Here is a 14503-nt window from a genome sequence, read left to right on the forward strand (position 1 = left end):
CGCTCATTTCCAACCTTCGGTGCATCCTCCGGCCGTGCCCCGGTGTTAACACCGTCATGCATATCGATGATGTCCGCAAGAGTTTCAATGTAAAGTCCATCGAGGCATCTGCATCGAGGCATCTGCATCACGGAATGTGGAGAAAGATTTATTCCACTGTGGTATGGTGTAATAACATAGCTGCTGATACCACTGTTTCGGAAATAGATACCTCAAGTTACCCAGAAGCCTCCCACTCCGTAATAACAGTAAAAAAATCGATAGTATCATGCACTTCTGCAGTGTTGGTCTGTGTCCCCATCTTGGCCCATCCGCAGTGCTTTGTGCGGCGGCTCGGGTGAAAGCCTGCAGCTGGTCGATGTGTTCTTTGTCAGAGAGGAGCAAATTTTCAGGTTGCAACAAAAAAGCGCATGCTGCAGAAATACAATGTGCATCACGATGTATAATATATTTGGCCTTAGCCTGCTGTAATGAACAGGTTGATCCTCGTGGTTTTTGTGGTTTTCAAGGGTTTCAGGGTTTTAGAGGGCACAACTGAAATTTTTGGGTACCCTGGTGAAGAGCCCTGCAGCTGCCTTCAACAATCACATGTTATGTCACCTTCATGCTGCCCCTTATAATAACACTAAGCACTCATACTCACACATCACATTCCGCTTATATTTATAGCAAACGATACTTATATTTTGCGCGGTGCAGAACTAGGCCCAGATGCGCACGCTCTTGTCGGTGCAGCCTGTCGCCACGTGGCGTCCGTCTGGTGACCATGCCACACTCGTCACCGCTCCCGCATGCCCACTGAGTGTACGGCGGCACACACCCGAGCCCAAATCCCACACGCGCAGTGTTTTATCGTCGCTCCCGGTCGCTAGCTGTCGGCCGTCCGGGGACCAGCACGCTGCCGTGACAAACTCAGTATGCCCCGCGAAGATGATCCTGCACTGTCCAGTGGCCACATCCCACACACGCGCGGTCTTGTCCCGGCTCGTCGTCGCCAGAAATCTGCCGTCCGGAGACCACGCCAAGCTCGTGACGGTGTCTGCGTGTCCTTGCATCGATAACAGGGGCTCCCCCGTGGTCTCCTTCAACACCCAAACTATCGGTGGACTGCCGCTGGCTGCTAGCTTATAGCCATCCGGTGATAGCCGCAAATGGAAACCTACATTGTCTGGCAGGCGTAACAACCGCTCCCTCGCCCCTAGCCACACGTTCCATACTCGCAAGACGCGCTCACGACTGCACGTAAGCAAGTGGTAGTTGTCCGGGTACCAGCTCATGCTTGTTAAGCTCCCATCGCCGGGCAGGATCAGCGGCGGCTCATACTGAGGATCCTCCGCGTGCCAAACCCGCACGGTGCCCTCCTCTCCTACGGTGGTAAGCCTTCGGCCGTCGGGGCTGTATCCCAGGGCGCAGATCTCATGTCGATGGCCCCGGAGCATGTTCATGCAGCGGCCGGAGCTAGCTTCCCACAGCAGTGTCTGTTTGTCGGCGCCACCGCTGACTAGTGTGCGGCTATCGGACGACCAGCACAACACCAAGACCTCATCTTCATGGCCAATCAACTTGCGGATGCAGCTCGTAGGTGTGGTGGAGGGCTTGGTGGCGTCGCGAGCTGCAGCGGCCTCCTGGGCGGTCTTGGCCAGCGCCTGTACGATTGCGCCGTACAGCCAATTAAAATGCATTGAGTCACAACAAATACGGTGAGTCTGCACCGGAGATCCCTTTGCTTTCAATGTTTCGCCATTGTCACGCCACTGACTTTTAAGTCATAAAGCGATTCCCTGCTTGTGTACATTCGTAGAGGAATATATAGTGCCGCCGTGGTTTTGGTGCAGACCGAGCACGCACACAAGCACTGTGAGAGGCCAGCAGCCACCCATGTACGAGAGCACCTGTGCCATGAGACTTGAAACGGAACTAGCAACAATGTCCATGTGCCATGTACGGCTGCATTAATCGATTGCCATTTCAGCCCTCTGCAGCACATTTGCCCGCTGAACAGGAAAAGAGACACGCAGATAGCCCCGGACTTGCCTTTGCCCTTGCCTCGGACCGGGATTGGGCATCATCAAATGTCGCGGATGGTACGGGACCAGGTCGCCATCCTGGTCCTGGTGGCCGCATTGGCTTGCACCCATACTGGGGGGGCCGGCCGTGACGTTGGGGGTCACACCACATCGACGTTGGAGCCGACTTTGGTAGCAACAAGCAGCATGGCTGTAAGCTAAGGACTATCATGCAAAAGCAAGCTAGTTTTCGGACACGCCTTCTTGGGGAAATCCCCTTCAGGTAAACTCCTCCCGACGACCTTGCCAGTCGTTTACCGGAGATTAGTAGCATATAGCATTTGCAGAGATTGTTGCAGCGTAAGCTCGCCCAACTAAGTCTCCTTTACTGCGCCAGGCGTTGCTTCTGCAGGTATACCTGATATGCCTCGCCTCGGACCCCGGGCCGTACGGTACAGTACAGCCGTACCTTACCGCGTACGGCGTACCTACCTGGCCCAGTCGGCTCTCCAGCTGCTTCATACAGGTGTCGAAGTCGCACTGGACTAGCGGTTTTCCGCCCTTTGGGACGCGGGTGTAGTTGCCGAGCATGACCTTGAGGGGTGGGGGCGGGTACGTTCCGCTGTGCCACAACGGGATGATATGCTTGCGCTCGCTCTCGGCGAACTGGAACTCACCAAAAGTCCACTTATTTTCGCCGTACCTGCCAAGTACAGCATTAGCTTCTAAGCATGAATGCACCGGCATTGCGAGGCGTAAGGATTGGCTATACACAAGTGGCGAGGATTGATCAACCCGAGGGGAAGAGAAGGCAAGACTATTTCCACCCTTGGGTGGGTCGAACGGAATCCCTGCTGCTGACCTTTGCGTGCGGCCCAGCAACAGGCCATGCATAGATGCGCTTACCCTTGCGAGCACAGCATCACAAAAACCATACAGTTCATCACGGCCTGCTGGATCTCCTTGCTCCAGTCGTGTCCACCTTCCAGGACATTCTCATTCAGGTAGACAGTGTAGCCATGCTCCTCCAAATACGTCTTTATTTGCAGGACGGTGCCATCACCTCCAAATTCCTTGGCGCCCGTGTCCGCTGTACGGTAGCTCAACATGACATCCCACTTCAACATTTTTACCTTAGGCTCCAAATATTTAATAGATTTGTAATCCTGTAAAGTTCTGGCTGGCCACTCCTATTGGTATACGGCGTCAGTGAGGCGGGAAGGTGTAGAGTCGCGTTGGCGTCGAGCTCGAGATCCGGATAGTTCTCTTTCGCTCGCACATGCAGAATACCAAGGAGATTTTTTTGAATGCAGGAAAGATGGATTTTTTTACGTGGGTAACTGGGATTGCACAGAACGCGAAGGTAGGACAACAGCTCTTGCTACTGATGCTATGCTTGGTTTCTTTTATTCAAAGCTTTATCGATTTTTAAACACAATATTCTAATACCAAGAAATTACTCCGTCAAGTCTTTGCCTGGATTCGACGTTCGCGTCGTCGAGTACGGTAAGTGGACAACAGCAGCACCGCACAATACATGAAGCATAATGTGCAATGCGTGTTTTTATTCTTCATTCATGCTACTAAATCAGGCACATGCTATTGTAGCTGCGCCAATTATGCACATCTCCTCGCATTCCACAACGTCAACGACATGTATTTTTCCAAATACATACATACTTCTAGTTATCCGTTTTTTTTATAAATAATAGTGGCACACCTTTACTGGCTGGGCTCCTGAGTGATTGCTGAGTACTGAGCTAGGAGCGCTACAACCTTACCCGTCTCCGCCACACCGAAATCCTTTTGCTCAATATTTCCGAAAAAACATCGTGGGTATCTGGTGAAGCAGCTGGCCGCGCATTACTCGGTTTGGAAGCGGAAGGATTGAACGTACTGTTGTGTTAGTGGATGGCTGCCGTACTGGACAGGGCTCAACTCAACTGCGCATGCGTCAGTGTGGAATGCGAAGGGGGCTACGGCTCGTTTATATGAAGAAGAGTAAGACGACTGCTTGCAGTGTCCACTTGGACGAAGAGATCTGGTGGAGTAGTGCTGGGTGCGTGTGACCGACAGGAAGTATCACTCACAGGTGCCGAACGGAAAGAGCAGCTGCACTACACGAACAAGAACTTTGCGTTTGAGTGCACAGTACAGCCTGCCTTGATGCATCTAGAGCTGAGGCTGCGCCCGCACGTTTAATGACCTGTAAAAAGCGTGATGAGAATCCGAAACACGTATTACAAGGTGTAGCCCGAGCAGTGACTGCCTGCTTTCACGGACAAGAGGAATGACGGTTTGCAGACGGGGCGGGGTGTGACCACCGGAACTGTACTTGTAGCCGTCTAGAGCAAAGCTCTGCAGCAAAGCACGAAATGCTTGCCGGGCAATGGTGCTTGCGGTGGCCACTTTCACGCAAGAGTGTCATGACAAGCACACCAGAAGTAATGCAGCTTGGCCAAGTGGAGAACAGTAGTTATGGACTGTAGTTATTTCCGATTCAAGGCTTGCACGGCATGAGTACCGTCATGACGATGATGCCGGTTCGTCCCTCAACGACACATCGTGTGTAATCTGTGCTGTGTGGATGTTGCTGCGAGCGAGGCGCACATGCAGTCTTGGCCATGCACGTGGCGCGCCAGGCACGATATTGTAGCCGTGCGGTCCCAGGGCATTGTATTTGTCGATGTAGTACTCCTCCATGATGTCTGCCACATGCCGACTGCAGCAGTACATGAGGAGATTCAGGTGGAAGTGCAGGTTGAAGGGCTTGTAAGTTGCCGTGTCCGCTTGCATCCGTTTGGGCGGGGTTCGGGCATGGGTGCTGTAGCGGCGGCTAGGACAGACGGATTGGCTATATATGAACGGCCATATGTACATATGAGCGGCCATATGAACGGCCGTTGTCGATGCAAGTGATGGTATATAGTCAGGTGCTTGAAGCTGCACCCCTTCCGTGGCTGGTGTTGCCCGAATCTGCTGCACTGTCGGATGGCGACCTTGGGTGTTTCGGCTCGGTGAAGGGGAGCAGTTTGCCATCTGCAGACCGGTATCGTAACTCTTCTCTGGAAGGTGCGACTTTCTTCCGCAGGAATCTACTCTTGTACGGCACCTTATCTCGAGCGCCTCCGATGGACTGCAAGCGACTATAAAACCCCAAGGGAAACCCCTGGTGTTAATCAACACCTTCATAAGTGGTCTAGTCGCTAAATCCGTCTAAGTAACCAGGTAGGCTCTCATACTGCACGGGCCTTGGTTGCTGCCTCCAGAACCGATACCGCGAATTCCTGTGTTGAGTCGAGGACTTCGGCCGCATCCATGCCGAAGTCATATATGAACTGTATGGCTGTATCGGCTCGCAGTGAGCCCGCAGACGTGATCCACAGCTTCATGATGTCGGGTGCAAGAAGCGGGTGCCAAAAGGACTTAGCCCATCAAGGTGCACGCCAGGCACATGCCCTGCGCATGCCCTTCTGCCCAGCCTACTTCTGACACGCCTGCCCTCCTGCATCGCCGCATTCTCAAGCCTGTTGCACCCTCTGCATACACACCCTGCCCACCCTACCATCCAGCCAGATTGCTGCTGTCGGTGGCCACATACACATGGCCCACCATGTCGACCTGGTGCATAGCACTGCCTGCTGCTTTGTGGCAAGGTAGCTTGTTCCACAGCCAGCCGACATCCAGTGCAGCGACCTTGCACCGAACCAGCTCCACAGTGGCAGGGTCGTCCACCTGCAAACGTGTGCCAGTTCTGTCATGTGCAAACACGGTGCACACTCAAACAGTTCCCCACCGTGCACCCTTTCCCCAACCACACACACCTCGACTTTCACAAGCAGCAATGTCACCTGCTGCCCGCTCAAAGCAGGCATGGCACCCTCCGCTTGCCGCTCGCCCCCAGCCGCCTCGTCAGCCCGCTTGAGCAGTGGGGCGGTGCCACACACCACGACCGGAGTGGGCCCCGTGATGTCGTGCAGCCTGACTTGCAAAGCATCGAGGTCGCCCTGCTTGACCGGCACACGGCCCAGCACCGGTGTGACCATCACACGTGTCGTTGCCGCATCCAGCTCCACCTGCAGCACCTCCAACAGCCGGCGGTGTGCACTCAAGCCCCGGACGTCCGTCATGCTGGCAGGAGGGTAGGATCCGGGCTGGAATTAGGGAAGAGCTCTGTCGCAGAATTAGCCTGGATTTTATTCCTGACAAAAGAAATGGTCTGTCGAGGTCTTGAATTGTTCTGGCGGACTCGCTGGAGGTATTCGAATTGCGCTGTGGAGCCTCGGAATTGGGCTGTGCTGGGCCTGAATTGGCCTGTCCGGGTGTCGAATTGGCCTGTCCGGGTGCCGAATTGGCCTAACAGGGTATTGAATTAGCCTGATAGGGTATCGAATTGACCTGTTCGGGGTGTCAAATTGGCCTGACAGGGTATCGAATTAGCGTGTTCAGGGTGTCGAATTGGCTGTCAATTTGGCAGGATTGGCTCGGGCTGGCATCCAAAAGCACATGACTTTTAAGGAATTTACAGAAAACTTTGCAAGAGGACCGCTTACAAGTGCCTCATGTGCGTATTAGTTTCGATCCCACGACATGCTGCATGTATAACATACAAACTTAATTAAACATAAGAACAGATAAGACGTTTAGAGCCTTGTCGGTGACATGGACGCCGCTGTTGGCTTGGAAACCCTAAAACCCTTGCTGTGCATAGGGCCGTGCCCGCGTTAGCCGTGTTGCAACAGCTCAGGATGGATTTCAGCCAGCAACAGGCGCAAGAGCTGCTGCACAACCACCGGGAATGTCTTCAGTTGGGCACGTGTAGGTTTGGTCGGCGGGGTCGAGCATCGTACGCATTGCGCACAGAAACCGAGGTGCAGCGTCTCTGTAACATCGCCAACATATCCGGTACGCGGTGGCAGGCTTGCCGAGCACGAAATGAAGGGGGGTCGCATCTCACCATTCAACTAAGCATGCATGTGCTCGGTTGAATGCTCGGTAGCGTGCGAGTTTACCTATCAGGATGTTTGTTTGCAAATCCCTCCAAGCGAGAGGGCTTGGACCTATGCTGATGTTCGTTACAAGAAGTGAACTGAGGACTAATGCTACACGTCATGTATACGCGTTGCTTAGCTTGCAACGAGACGCGCCCACGATGAAAGGTATGCACGTAAATTCGCCCGTGCGCCGAACGCCTTGTAACGCTTCAACTACACTCACAATATACTGCTGCACTATTCTCTCCAGTCCTGCCACATTATGTTTCACCGGCGTATTTCGGCACCTTCCATATGGGGGCCCTGGTGAAGCAGCTGACCGCGTACGAAAAGTATATAGATGTGGAAGGTGCCGAAGTACGTCGGTGAAACATAATGTGGCAGGACTGGAGAGAATAGTGCAGCAGTATATTGTGAGTGTAGTTGAAGCGTTACAAGGCGTTCGGCGCACGGGCGAATTTACGTGCATACCTTTCATCGTGGGCGCGTCTCGTTGCAAGCTAAGCAACGCGTATACATGACGTGTAGCATTAGTCCTCAGTTCACTTCTTGTAACGAACATCAGCATAGGTCCAAGCCCTCTCGCTTGGAGGGATTTGCAAACAAACATCCTGATAGGTAAACTCGCACGCTACCGAGCATTCAATCGAGCATGCTTAGTTGAATGGTGAGATGCGACCCCCCCTTCATTTCGTGCTCGGCAAGCCTGCCACCGCGTACCGGATATGTTGGCGATGTTACAGAGACGCTGCACCTCGGTTTCTGTGCGCAGTGCGTACGATGCTCGACCCCGCCGACCAAAACTATACGTGTCCAACTGAAGACATTCCCGGTGGTTGTGCAGCAGCTCTTGCGCCTGTTGCTGGCTGAAATCCATCCTGAGCTGTTGCAACACGGCTAACGCGGGCACGGCCCTATGCACAGCAAATAGCTGTTCCAAGCCAACAGCGGCGTCCAACGTCTTATCTGTTCTTATGTTTAATTAAGTTTATGTATGTTATACTTTGCGCAACTTTGTAATTTGACTTTACTCTGAACAAGGTGCTGTATACGTTGCGCTACCAAAGGCGCGACCGTTTGCTTGCACAAGAGTGTCGCTTCGCCAAACGCTTCCTCTTCCCGCGGCCGTGTCATGAGCCCAGCCTTGCAAGCTAAGTTGTATGATTTCAGTTCTTTCAATTACGGCAAAGGAGCCACCCACATTTCCGGCCTGCATGCCGCGTGCGGCTGTGGCCAACATGCCCACCTGCGCAACGCGCTGGCGCACCTCGGCCTTTTCGCCAAGAAAAATTATATACACTTGTACACGCGCATTTTGTGAATCGCACGCGCGCACCCGCGCGGTAAAATTCGCTCCTGGCTTTTGGGGCGTCTTGTATGGACCGTTTATTCGGCACAGTACGACCGGACACATTTGTGCGAGGGGCTCTTAACGAACACGCAATAGCACCTTAATGTACGACTCATCCTACCTAGCAACGACGCGCAACGCACGGCCTACTTCTGCCGCCCCAACCCAAGCTGCGTTGCCAGCGTCCCTACCTCGCCAATCGTTCCGGTCCAGTCAGCCTCGGTAAACTGCGCACATTGGACTGCCCTAGTACTCCTTCGCCATGACACAAGCTATCGCCTGCTCTATCTGGGGCCACCAGTAGGGCCCGTTGGCGCCCTACTTAGCAGTTTGACATTAACATATGCCGGTTGAGGAATTATGGAGAATTTTTTGCTTCAATATGCAAGCATCACTAAGTTGCTTCAATATGCCAGCATCACTAACGAATAGCCTAGCATTCTGCCACTCCCGGTCTGGTTCTCTGAGGGCTGCGCTGCCCATATCATCCCATATTCCTTGCCACACACGATGGTCCTCCCCAAATGCACTCATTGCTGCGGACGACTTGCAGTCTATTACATTGCTGCTGCTGTGACTTCACGTGTTCGGGCCAATCCTTCCAAAATGAAGCCGCCGTAGAAACTTATCTCCACATCGTCTTAGCACCTGGCCTAGTGCTAACAAGGACCAACACAACGCTGCGCAATGCCAACCTAAACAGATTTTGTCAAAAGTAACCACTCATCCTGCCACCCGCCCATATTAATTACGCATGCCGGTACGTAGTGCACCATTGGAACTATACCTACTGCACATGCATATACGCACCAATTCACGACGCCTGCAACAATTTAAACATATATTGAGAGGAAAAGGGTAGCTTAAGGAAAGGCGCCGTTGCACTCCTACCGCGCACGTGCGAGGACCTAACAGAGAGCTCCCTTGAACAATTGGGGACCAAGGACCGGAATTTAACTGTGTACTTGGACAAAAAAACTTTGACCTCATACTACGCCGCTCCTGGCCACCACCAGATTCCACATGGCGACTTCAAGGCCATTCCCTGGTCGCCATTGGTTTAGGGTATCCAGCCGCAACTCTTCCGCTCAGCCGTCTGAGTCACCAGCTGTTGCACCAGCTGTCCCTCGCCCTCAACACACCTTTACAGACAGAAACCCACGGCCTTTGTCAGGCTGTTTGCTTTCCTGGCGCTCCCAACGCTCCCTTCCACTCCGCCTTTCCTCATCCTCCCGGCAGCCTGGTCCTCCCCCTTCTCGTCTAGACCAGCGCCAACATGGACTGCCACATCATGTCCTTGATCACCCATCGCGGCGGCAGCACCTTGCCCTCCGCAGTCACCACTGGTGAGCGCTCCTGCTGAAGGCCCCAGAAATAGTACACGCGCTGGATTTGGTTAGCAGATCCATCAATCACGTTCCCAAACTTGTCGCGAGTGCACTTTAGCTGTTGGCAGTGGAACTGCGCAATGATGAAGGGGTCGTCGTCCATCAGCCGGACCTGGCGGGGCACGCGGGGAAACGACACACGCGTTTTCGGACAAGAATTTGTTCATGCATCGCTAAAGGGATCCTGCTGGATGGCGAAGAACTCAAGGAAAGCCAGGCCCAGGAGCCTCGGGCGCAACAGACAGGCGAATCCCACCAAACGCGCAGACCGGCATGAATGTATGTGGCGGCCTGGCGGCCCTCAATCCAGCGCAGATCGCATATATAGCAGGGGCTTTCCCAGCACCAAAGCGTGCATGGCCGGTCTGCCATGCAGATCCCACACCAGCTCTTCCACCCAATCTCCCGAAACCCACCTCGACAATCTCCACATCGCCAATGAAGAGAATGGAGGGATCCTCAAAGACGCCCTGAAAAACGCCATCGAAGTGTGGCAACGTGGGAGCATTCAGAGCGGTAAGTACGTCGAGCGAATACGGCAGCCACAGATCAGAAGAGGGAAAAATGAAGACAGTGAACTGGCAAGCGACCGGCCCCCAGCGCCTGGCGGGAAGAGACTAGCAAACCCCGCCGCAAGGCCCATCGCACCTCCTCCGTACAGGTTTCGCATCCTCCGTCCATCCCCCCAACAAAAGCAGTACCGCATGTTCACGTATCCCACACTGCCAACCCACGCCCCATCCCCCGTTTCTGCACCTGCTCGTTAAAGTGCTTGAAGATGCCCGCGAAGCGCTCCAGCAGTTCAGGACCACAGTGCTGCGATAGCGCCTCCAGGTCATGTTTCAGGAAGGCACGAACCTGACGGAGAGTGGGAACAACAAAGCGGGGTGTGTGTATCAACACAACGACCTAACAAAAAGGATCGTGCGACAAGAGACACCAAGTGACCACGACCCCAGGAAGCTGTCTAGAGGGAACCCAACAGTTGTCCGCTCAGTCCCAGCTGCCATACTTCCGGGGCCTCAGGCAGCCACGGCGACAACAGCCAACGCCCAAACAACCATAAACAGCTGAATCTGCTTACCACCGTGGGCGCATCCAGCTTTACGGACTGCACAAAGCGGTTCATATCGAAGGCAGGGTCGCGCACCCGGATCTCCCGCATTGCCCGGGAGGCCTCACTGCCCGTGAACATGCGTGCCTTGAGGTCCTGGAAAAGGGGCCAGGGGTCAGCGGGATTTGGACAAATGGTTGTTATTTGCAAACCCCTGAAACGGTCGGAATGGGTGACCCACTGAGCACGAGCAGGCAGCTCCATATGTTAATAAACCAGGCAGGCAAAGAAAAGGTACGCCGGAATGCAAATCACCACCTTAACGCTTAGTCGGCAACGGGACAACGCCAGACTTAGTGGGCTGCCAACAGGGACATCCTTGAGCTCATCAACGAGGGAACAGCAGGTGGACACAGCATGTGGGAACAAAAGGAAGACCGGTCGCGCAAGAGCCTTACTTCTACTTTGTGTACAACGGGGTGATCGCTGGTTTCGTACTTGTCCTTGAGGTCCTCCACTAGTTCCTGACCCTTCTTGTAGGCCGCGGTGTCGGTCACCTGCGCAGATCAAGCAGGAACAGGAAGAGGGAGAACAGAGACGGGGCGGGAAGTAATTAACCACAAGTTAACAGCAGTAAAGGCGCAAGCGGCAAGGGGGCATTGTTCACTACACTGCTGTGGATCCAAACACAGACTCGCCGGATGACGCCGGGTCCGGACGATGTCCAAAGCAAACGCGGGACCGGCAGCAACGGCCATCTCCCCTGGAGAAGCAAACCTGGTGGCCCCACACAGGAAAACCAGCCGCAACGCTACGCTCCCAGCCGGCATCGGACCCAGGGCCGCCTCAACAAGCTTATAAACTGCTACAGCTACTCTATGCACATCGCAAAAGCTATTCGATATTCGCAACAGTGGCTGCTGTATGCGCGCTGCTGTAAACAGCCAGAGTGTAGTGCCGCACCGCCCAAAGGCCGGCTTGAGATGCCACATCACAGCTCAAGCAATAACCAGGCGCGGCATTAGAAAGACATGCACTGCCAAACATGGGCCCGCTAACGAGAGTTCCTTTTGATTTGGGTTTTGAGGGGGTTTGGGATGAGACTGACCCTCGCATGAAGAACAAGGCTAAGCTTGGAGGAGCACGGCAACACAACGGCCGATTCATGTCCCGTTATATTAAATAGACGCGCTGTCACAATTTCGAGGCAAGCATAAAGGTTATACATGCTCGTCTCTTACTTCCGTGCATGCATCGCTCGCGTCAGCCCAGCCCGTGTTCGCCTCACCTTGAGGTTCAGCAACTTAGACACCACCGGGATGCCACTCAGCTGACGTGCAATAAAGGAGGGCGGGGGAACAGCAGTGGTGAGAGGGCGGACATCCTTAAATGAGCTGCGGCGTCCTGCCAAATGCGGCCACAACCATACCTCAATCGCATCTTAACTACTACTCGTGCCCAAGATACCAGAAGGGGCGCACGGCAGAGCCAGGAAGGCCGGCCAACATGCAGGCAAGCCCCCTCCGAAGGTCTGCCGATTGAGACATGCAAAATCTACAACCTGTACATACCCCAGTGAACCAACATGTCCCAAGTCCTGCACACTCTTAACGGTCACCACGTGACATACTACCAAGAGCCCTTCTTGGCAGGGGATTTCCAACCCGGAATGCTGCGATTGGCTTTGCAGCTGGCAAACATTTTCCCAACGAGCAACCCGCAACACTTCAACAGCTGAGGCTTGCAGCCTATTACTGGGAATCCGTCCACGCCGCCGGAGAAGCTCAACACGCTTTGTTCGCTGTTGCCCATAGCTGGGCAACTGGGTGGCCTATGGACCGTGGCACTCCCACATGGGCCATGTAGGTAATGATGCCCGCTTTTCCCTTTGCATCACATTCTCATCCGCATGTCTCACCTTTTCCTGAACTGTATCCCATGCCTTCTGCCAACCCGTTGCCTGCTGCCGTGCGAGGACGAGCGCTGTGGGGCCATCATACGTCGCGGAGGCGACGGGCCCCGTGTAAACCCGCGTTGCCGAGGTGATGTCCTGCGCTGGCAGCAGTACTTCCCGGAGGTCCTGTGCTAGGGTTTGCAAAAGGCGCTTCGCTGCTGGCTCCTGCCCGCTGCCGCCTCCCGCTGCCCCAGCAGCTTTAGACTTCACATGCTCATAGCCCGCCTTAAACGTATTGTAGAAGTTCTGCGCGTGATCGCTTGACGAAGTCGAATCCTGCCGTTGCTGTTGCTCATGCTGTTCGCCGCCTGAGGTACTTGCTTGTGAGCCCTGGTGGTGCGATGCACGCGGACAGTAATCACTAACGCTGGCCTTCCACACGGCAAAACTCCGAATATTTGGGGGGCATACACGTTTAATATCGATTAATATTTACCTCGGCCTTTTGCTGCTCGTTAAGTCCGCAACGTGACGTCGACAAGGCCCTGTATCACCGCGCTCATGGTTTCAGGCATGATAGATATTGGGTCAAGGGAAGCAAAAATGTACAAACAGCATGCCACACCTTAAGTGTGCAGTCCCAAACGCTGCCAGGGGCTGTACCAGACCAAGCAGAGCCCGCTGGGTATGGCCGTTGGATGCTAGTGGTATCTGCAGATCCAGTGTTAGAATAAAGCTCAGGAGGGGCGCCGCCCGTAGCGCAACACAGCGACCTGATTGGGTGGCGGCAAGAGAAATAACGAAACTCCCGAACACACCAGGAAGCTTTGATTCATCTGGATCCCGATGGAGTACTCCACAGCGTGACTTCCAAAAGTCTGCGACTGCCAAACAAGCGACTGCGCTACACAGATGCGGTTTTCTGATTCGGAGGTTGGAGGTGGGCTTCACAGGCAAGCAGCAAAATATAAGCATAAACCGGTAATGACACCTTATCGGTCGGTCAGTAATTACGGCTTGAGTAGTAATCTCGGTAAGGTGTGCTTCCTTTCCGGTTGCCGGATCCAAGCGGGAGGTACGAGCGAGGAGCTGACCGAGGCGATGAGAGATGTAAGCCTAACATTTTTAAGTACACCGTTGCACCACATATTGCATAATCTTGGTAATACCTTTCGAACATGTATGTACGTGCGGGTCAACCTTGACTATGGCCATGTAGACCCCCAACACTATAAAGAAAGAGAACAATGGCGGCACCGGCAGGAGGTTACCAGGACGTGTATCATCAGGCAACATATCCCTATGGTTCGCCAGCTCAAGGAATTCAGCCTCAACCTGGCGGATTCTTCCCGACAGCCGAAATGCAGCCACAGCCAGTCCAGTACCAAGCCGTGCCGGAGGGCCCCCAATATCAACAGCAGCCGATCCAGGACCCACAGCTGCAGCAGGAAGCTCAAGCTCAGCCGGACATTGGGAGTGCGATGCCCACATCCGTACCCGTCCAGCAGCCCAGCACCGGTGTAGCTCCCCCTGCTGGCGCGCCTGTTCTTAGGAGCGTCCTAAGCTTCTTTAGAAGAGGTACTTAGGTTCTGGGCCTGATCAATCTTGGCATTAGGATACGTGCAGGGAAGGTTGCACAAGAGTGTTGCCAAGGGACACGCAAGCGCGGCAAGTGTGCGTGTGTCGCTTAGGGGCCTTTCCCGGCTTTGGTAAGATGTGCCCTCCACAAGTTATTTTATCTTGCCCTATTAAAAAGTTGGCTATGTTAGCTGTCTCCCTTTTAAGCAAAATAATTGATTCCCCGCAAATAATTTGA

General features: G+C 54.0%; 3 protein-coding genes across 3 annotated transcripts; all 3 read right to left on the reverse strand.

The window, feature by feature from the left end:
• Positions 1 to 701: 701 nt before the first annotated feature.
• On the reverse strand, positions 702 to 3133 carry VOLCADRAFT_90161 (uncharacterized protein; the record flags this gene model as incomplete). The annotated part of the gene is made up of 3 exons (XM_002949737.1): positions 702 to 1646; positions 2499 to 2772; positions 2913 to 3133. The coding sequence occupies 3 exons, from the start codon at positions 3131 to 3133 to the stop codon at positions 702 to 704; spliced, it is 1440 nt and encodes a 479-aa protein (XP_002949783.1).
• A 736-nt stretch (positions 3134 to 3869) lies between these two features.
• VOLCADRAFT_90162 (uncharacterized protein) lies at positions 3870 to 6136 on the reverse strand (the record flags this gene model as incomplete). Its single annotated transcript, XM_002949738.1, has 4 exons — positions 3870 to 3949; positions 4637 to 4728; positions 5572 to 5741; positions 5831 to 6136. The coding sequence occupies 4 exons, from the start codon at positions 6134 to 6136 to the stop codon at positions 3870 to 3872; spliced, it is 648 nt and encodes a 215-aa protein (XP_002949784.1).
• A 3475-nt stretch (positions 6137 to 9611) lies between these two features.
• On the reverse strand, positions 9612 to 13677 carry VOLCADRAFT_104441 (uncharacterized protein; the record flags this gene model as incomplete). Its single annotated transcript, XM_002949739.1, has 10 exons — positions 13506 to 13677; positions 13313 to 13398; positions 13184 to 13232; positions 12712 to 13077; positions 12082 to 12123; positions 11252 to 11350; positions 10824 to 10949; positions 10496 to 10597; positions 10156 to 10209; positions 9612 to 9851 (listed from the first exon to the last, which is right to left on the reverse strand). The coding sequence occupies exons 1-10, from the start codon at positions 13521 to 13523 to the stop codon at positions 9612 to 9614; spliced, it is 1182 nt and encodes a 393-aa protein (XP_002949785.1). The 5' UTR covers positions 13524 to 13677.
• Between the last annotated feature and the right edge of the window lie 826 nt (positions 13678 to 14503).

The sequence above is a fragment of the Volvox carteri genome (genome assembly GCF_000143455.1).
Source record: "Volvox carteri f. nagariensis unplaced genomic scaffold VOLCAscaffold_15, whole genome shotgun sequence".
NCBI classification, from domain to species: Eukaryota; Viridiplantae; Chlorophyta; class Chlorophyceae; order Chlamydomonadales; family Volvocaceae; genus Volvox; species Volvox carteri.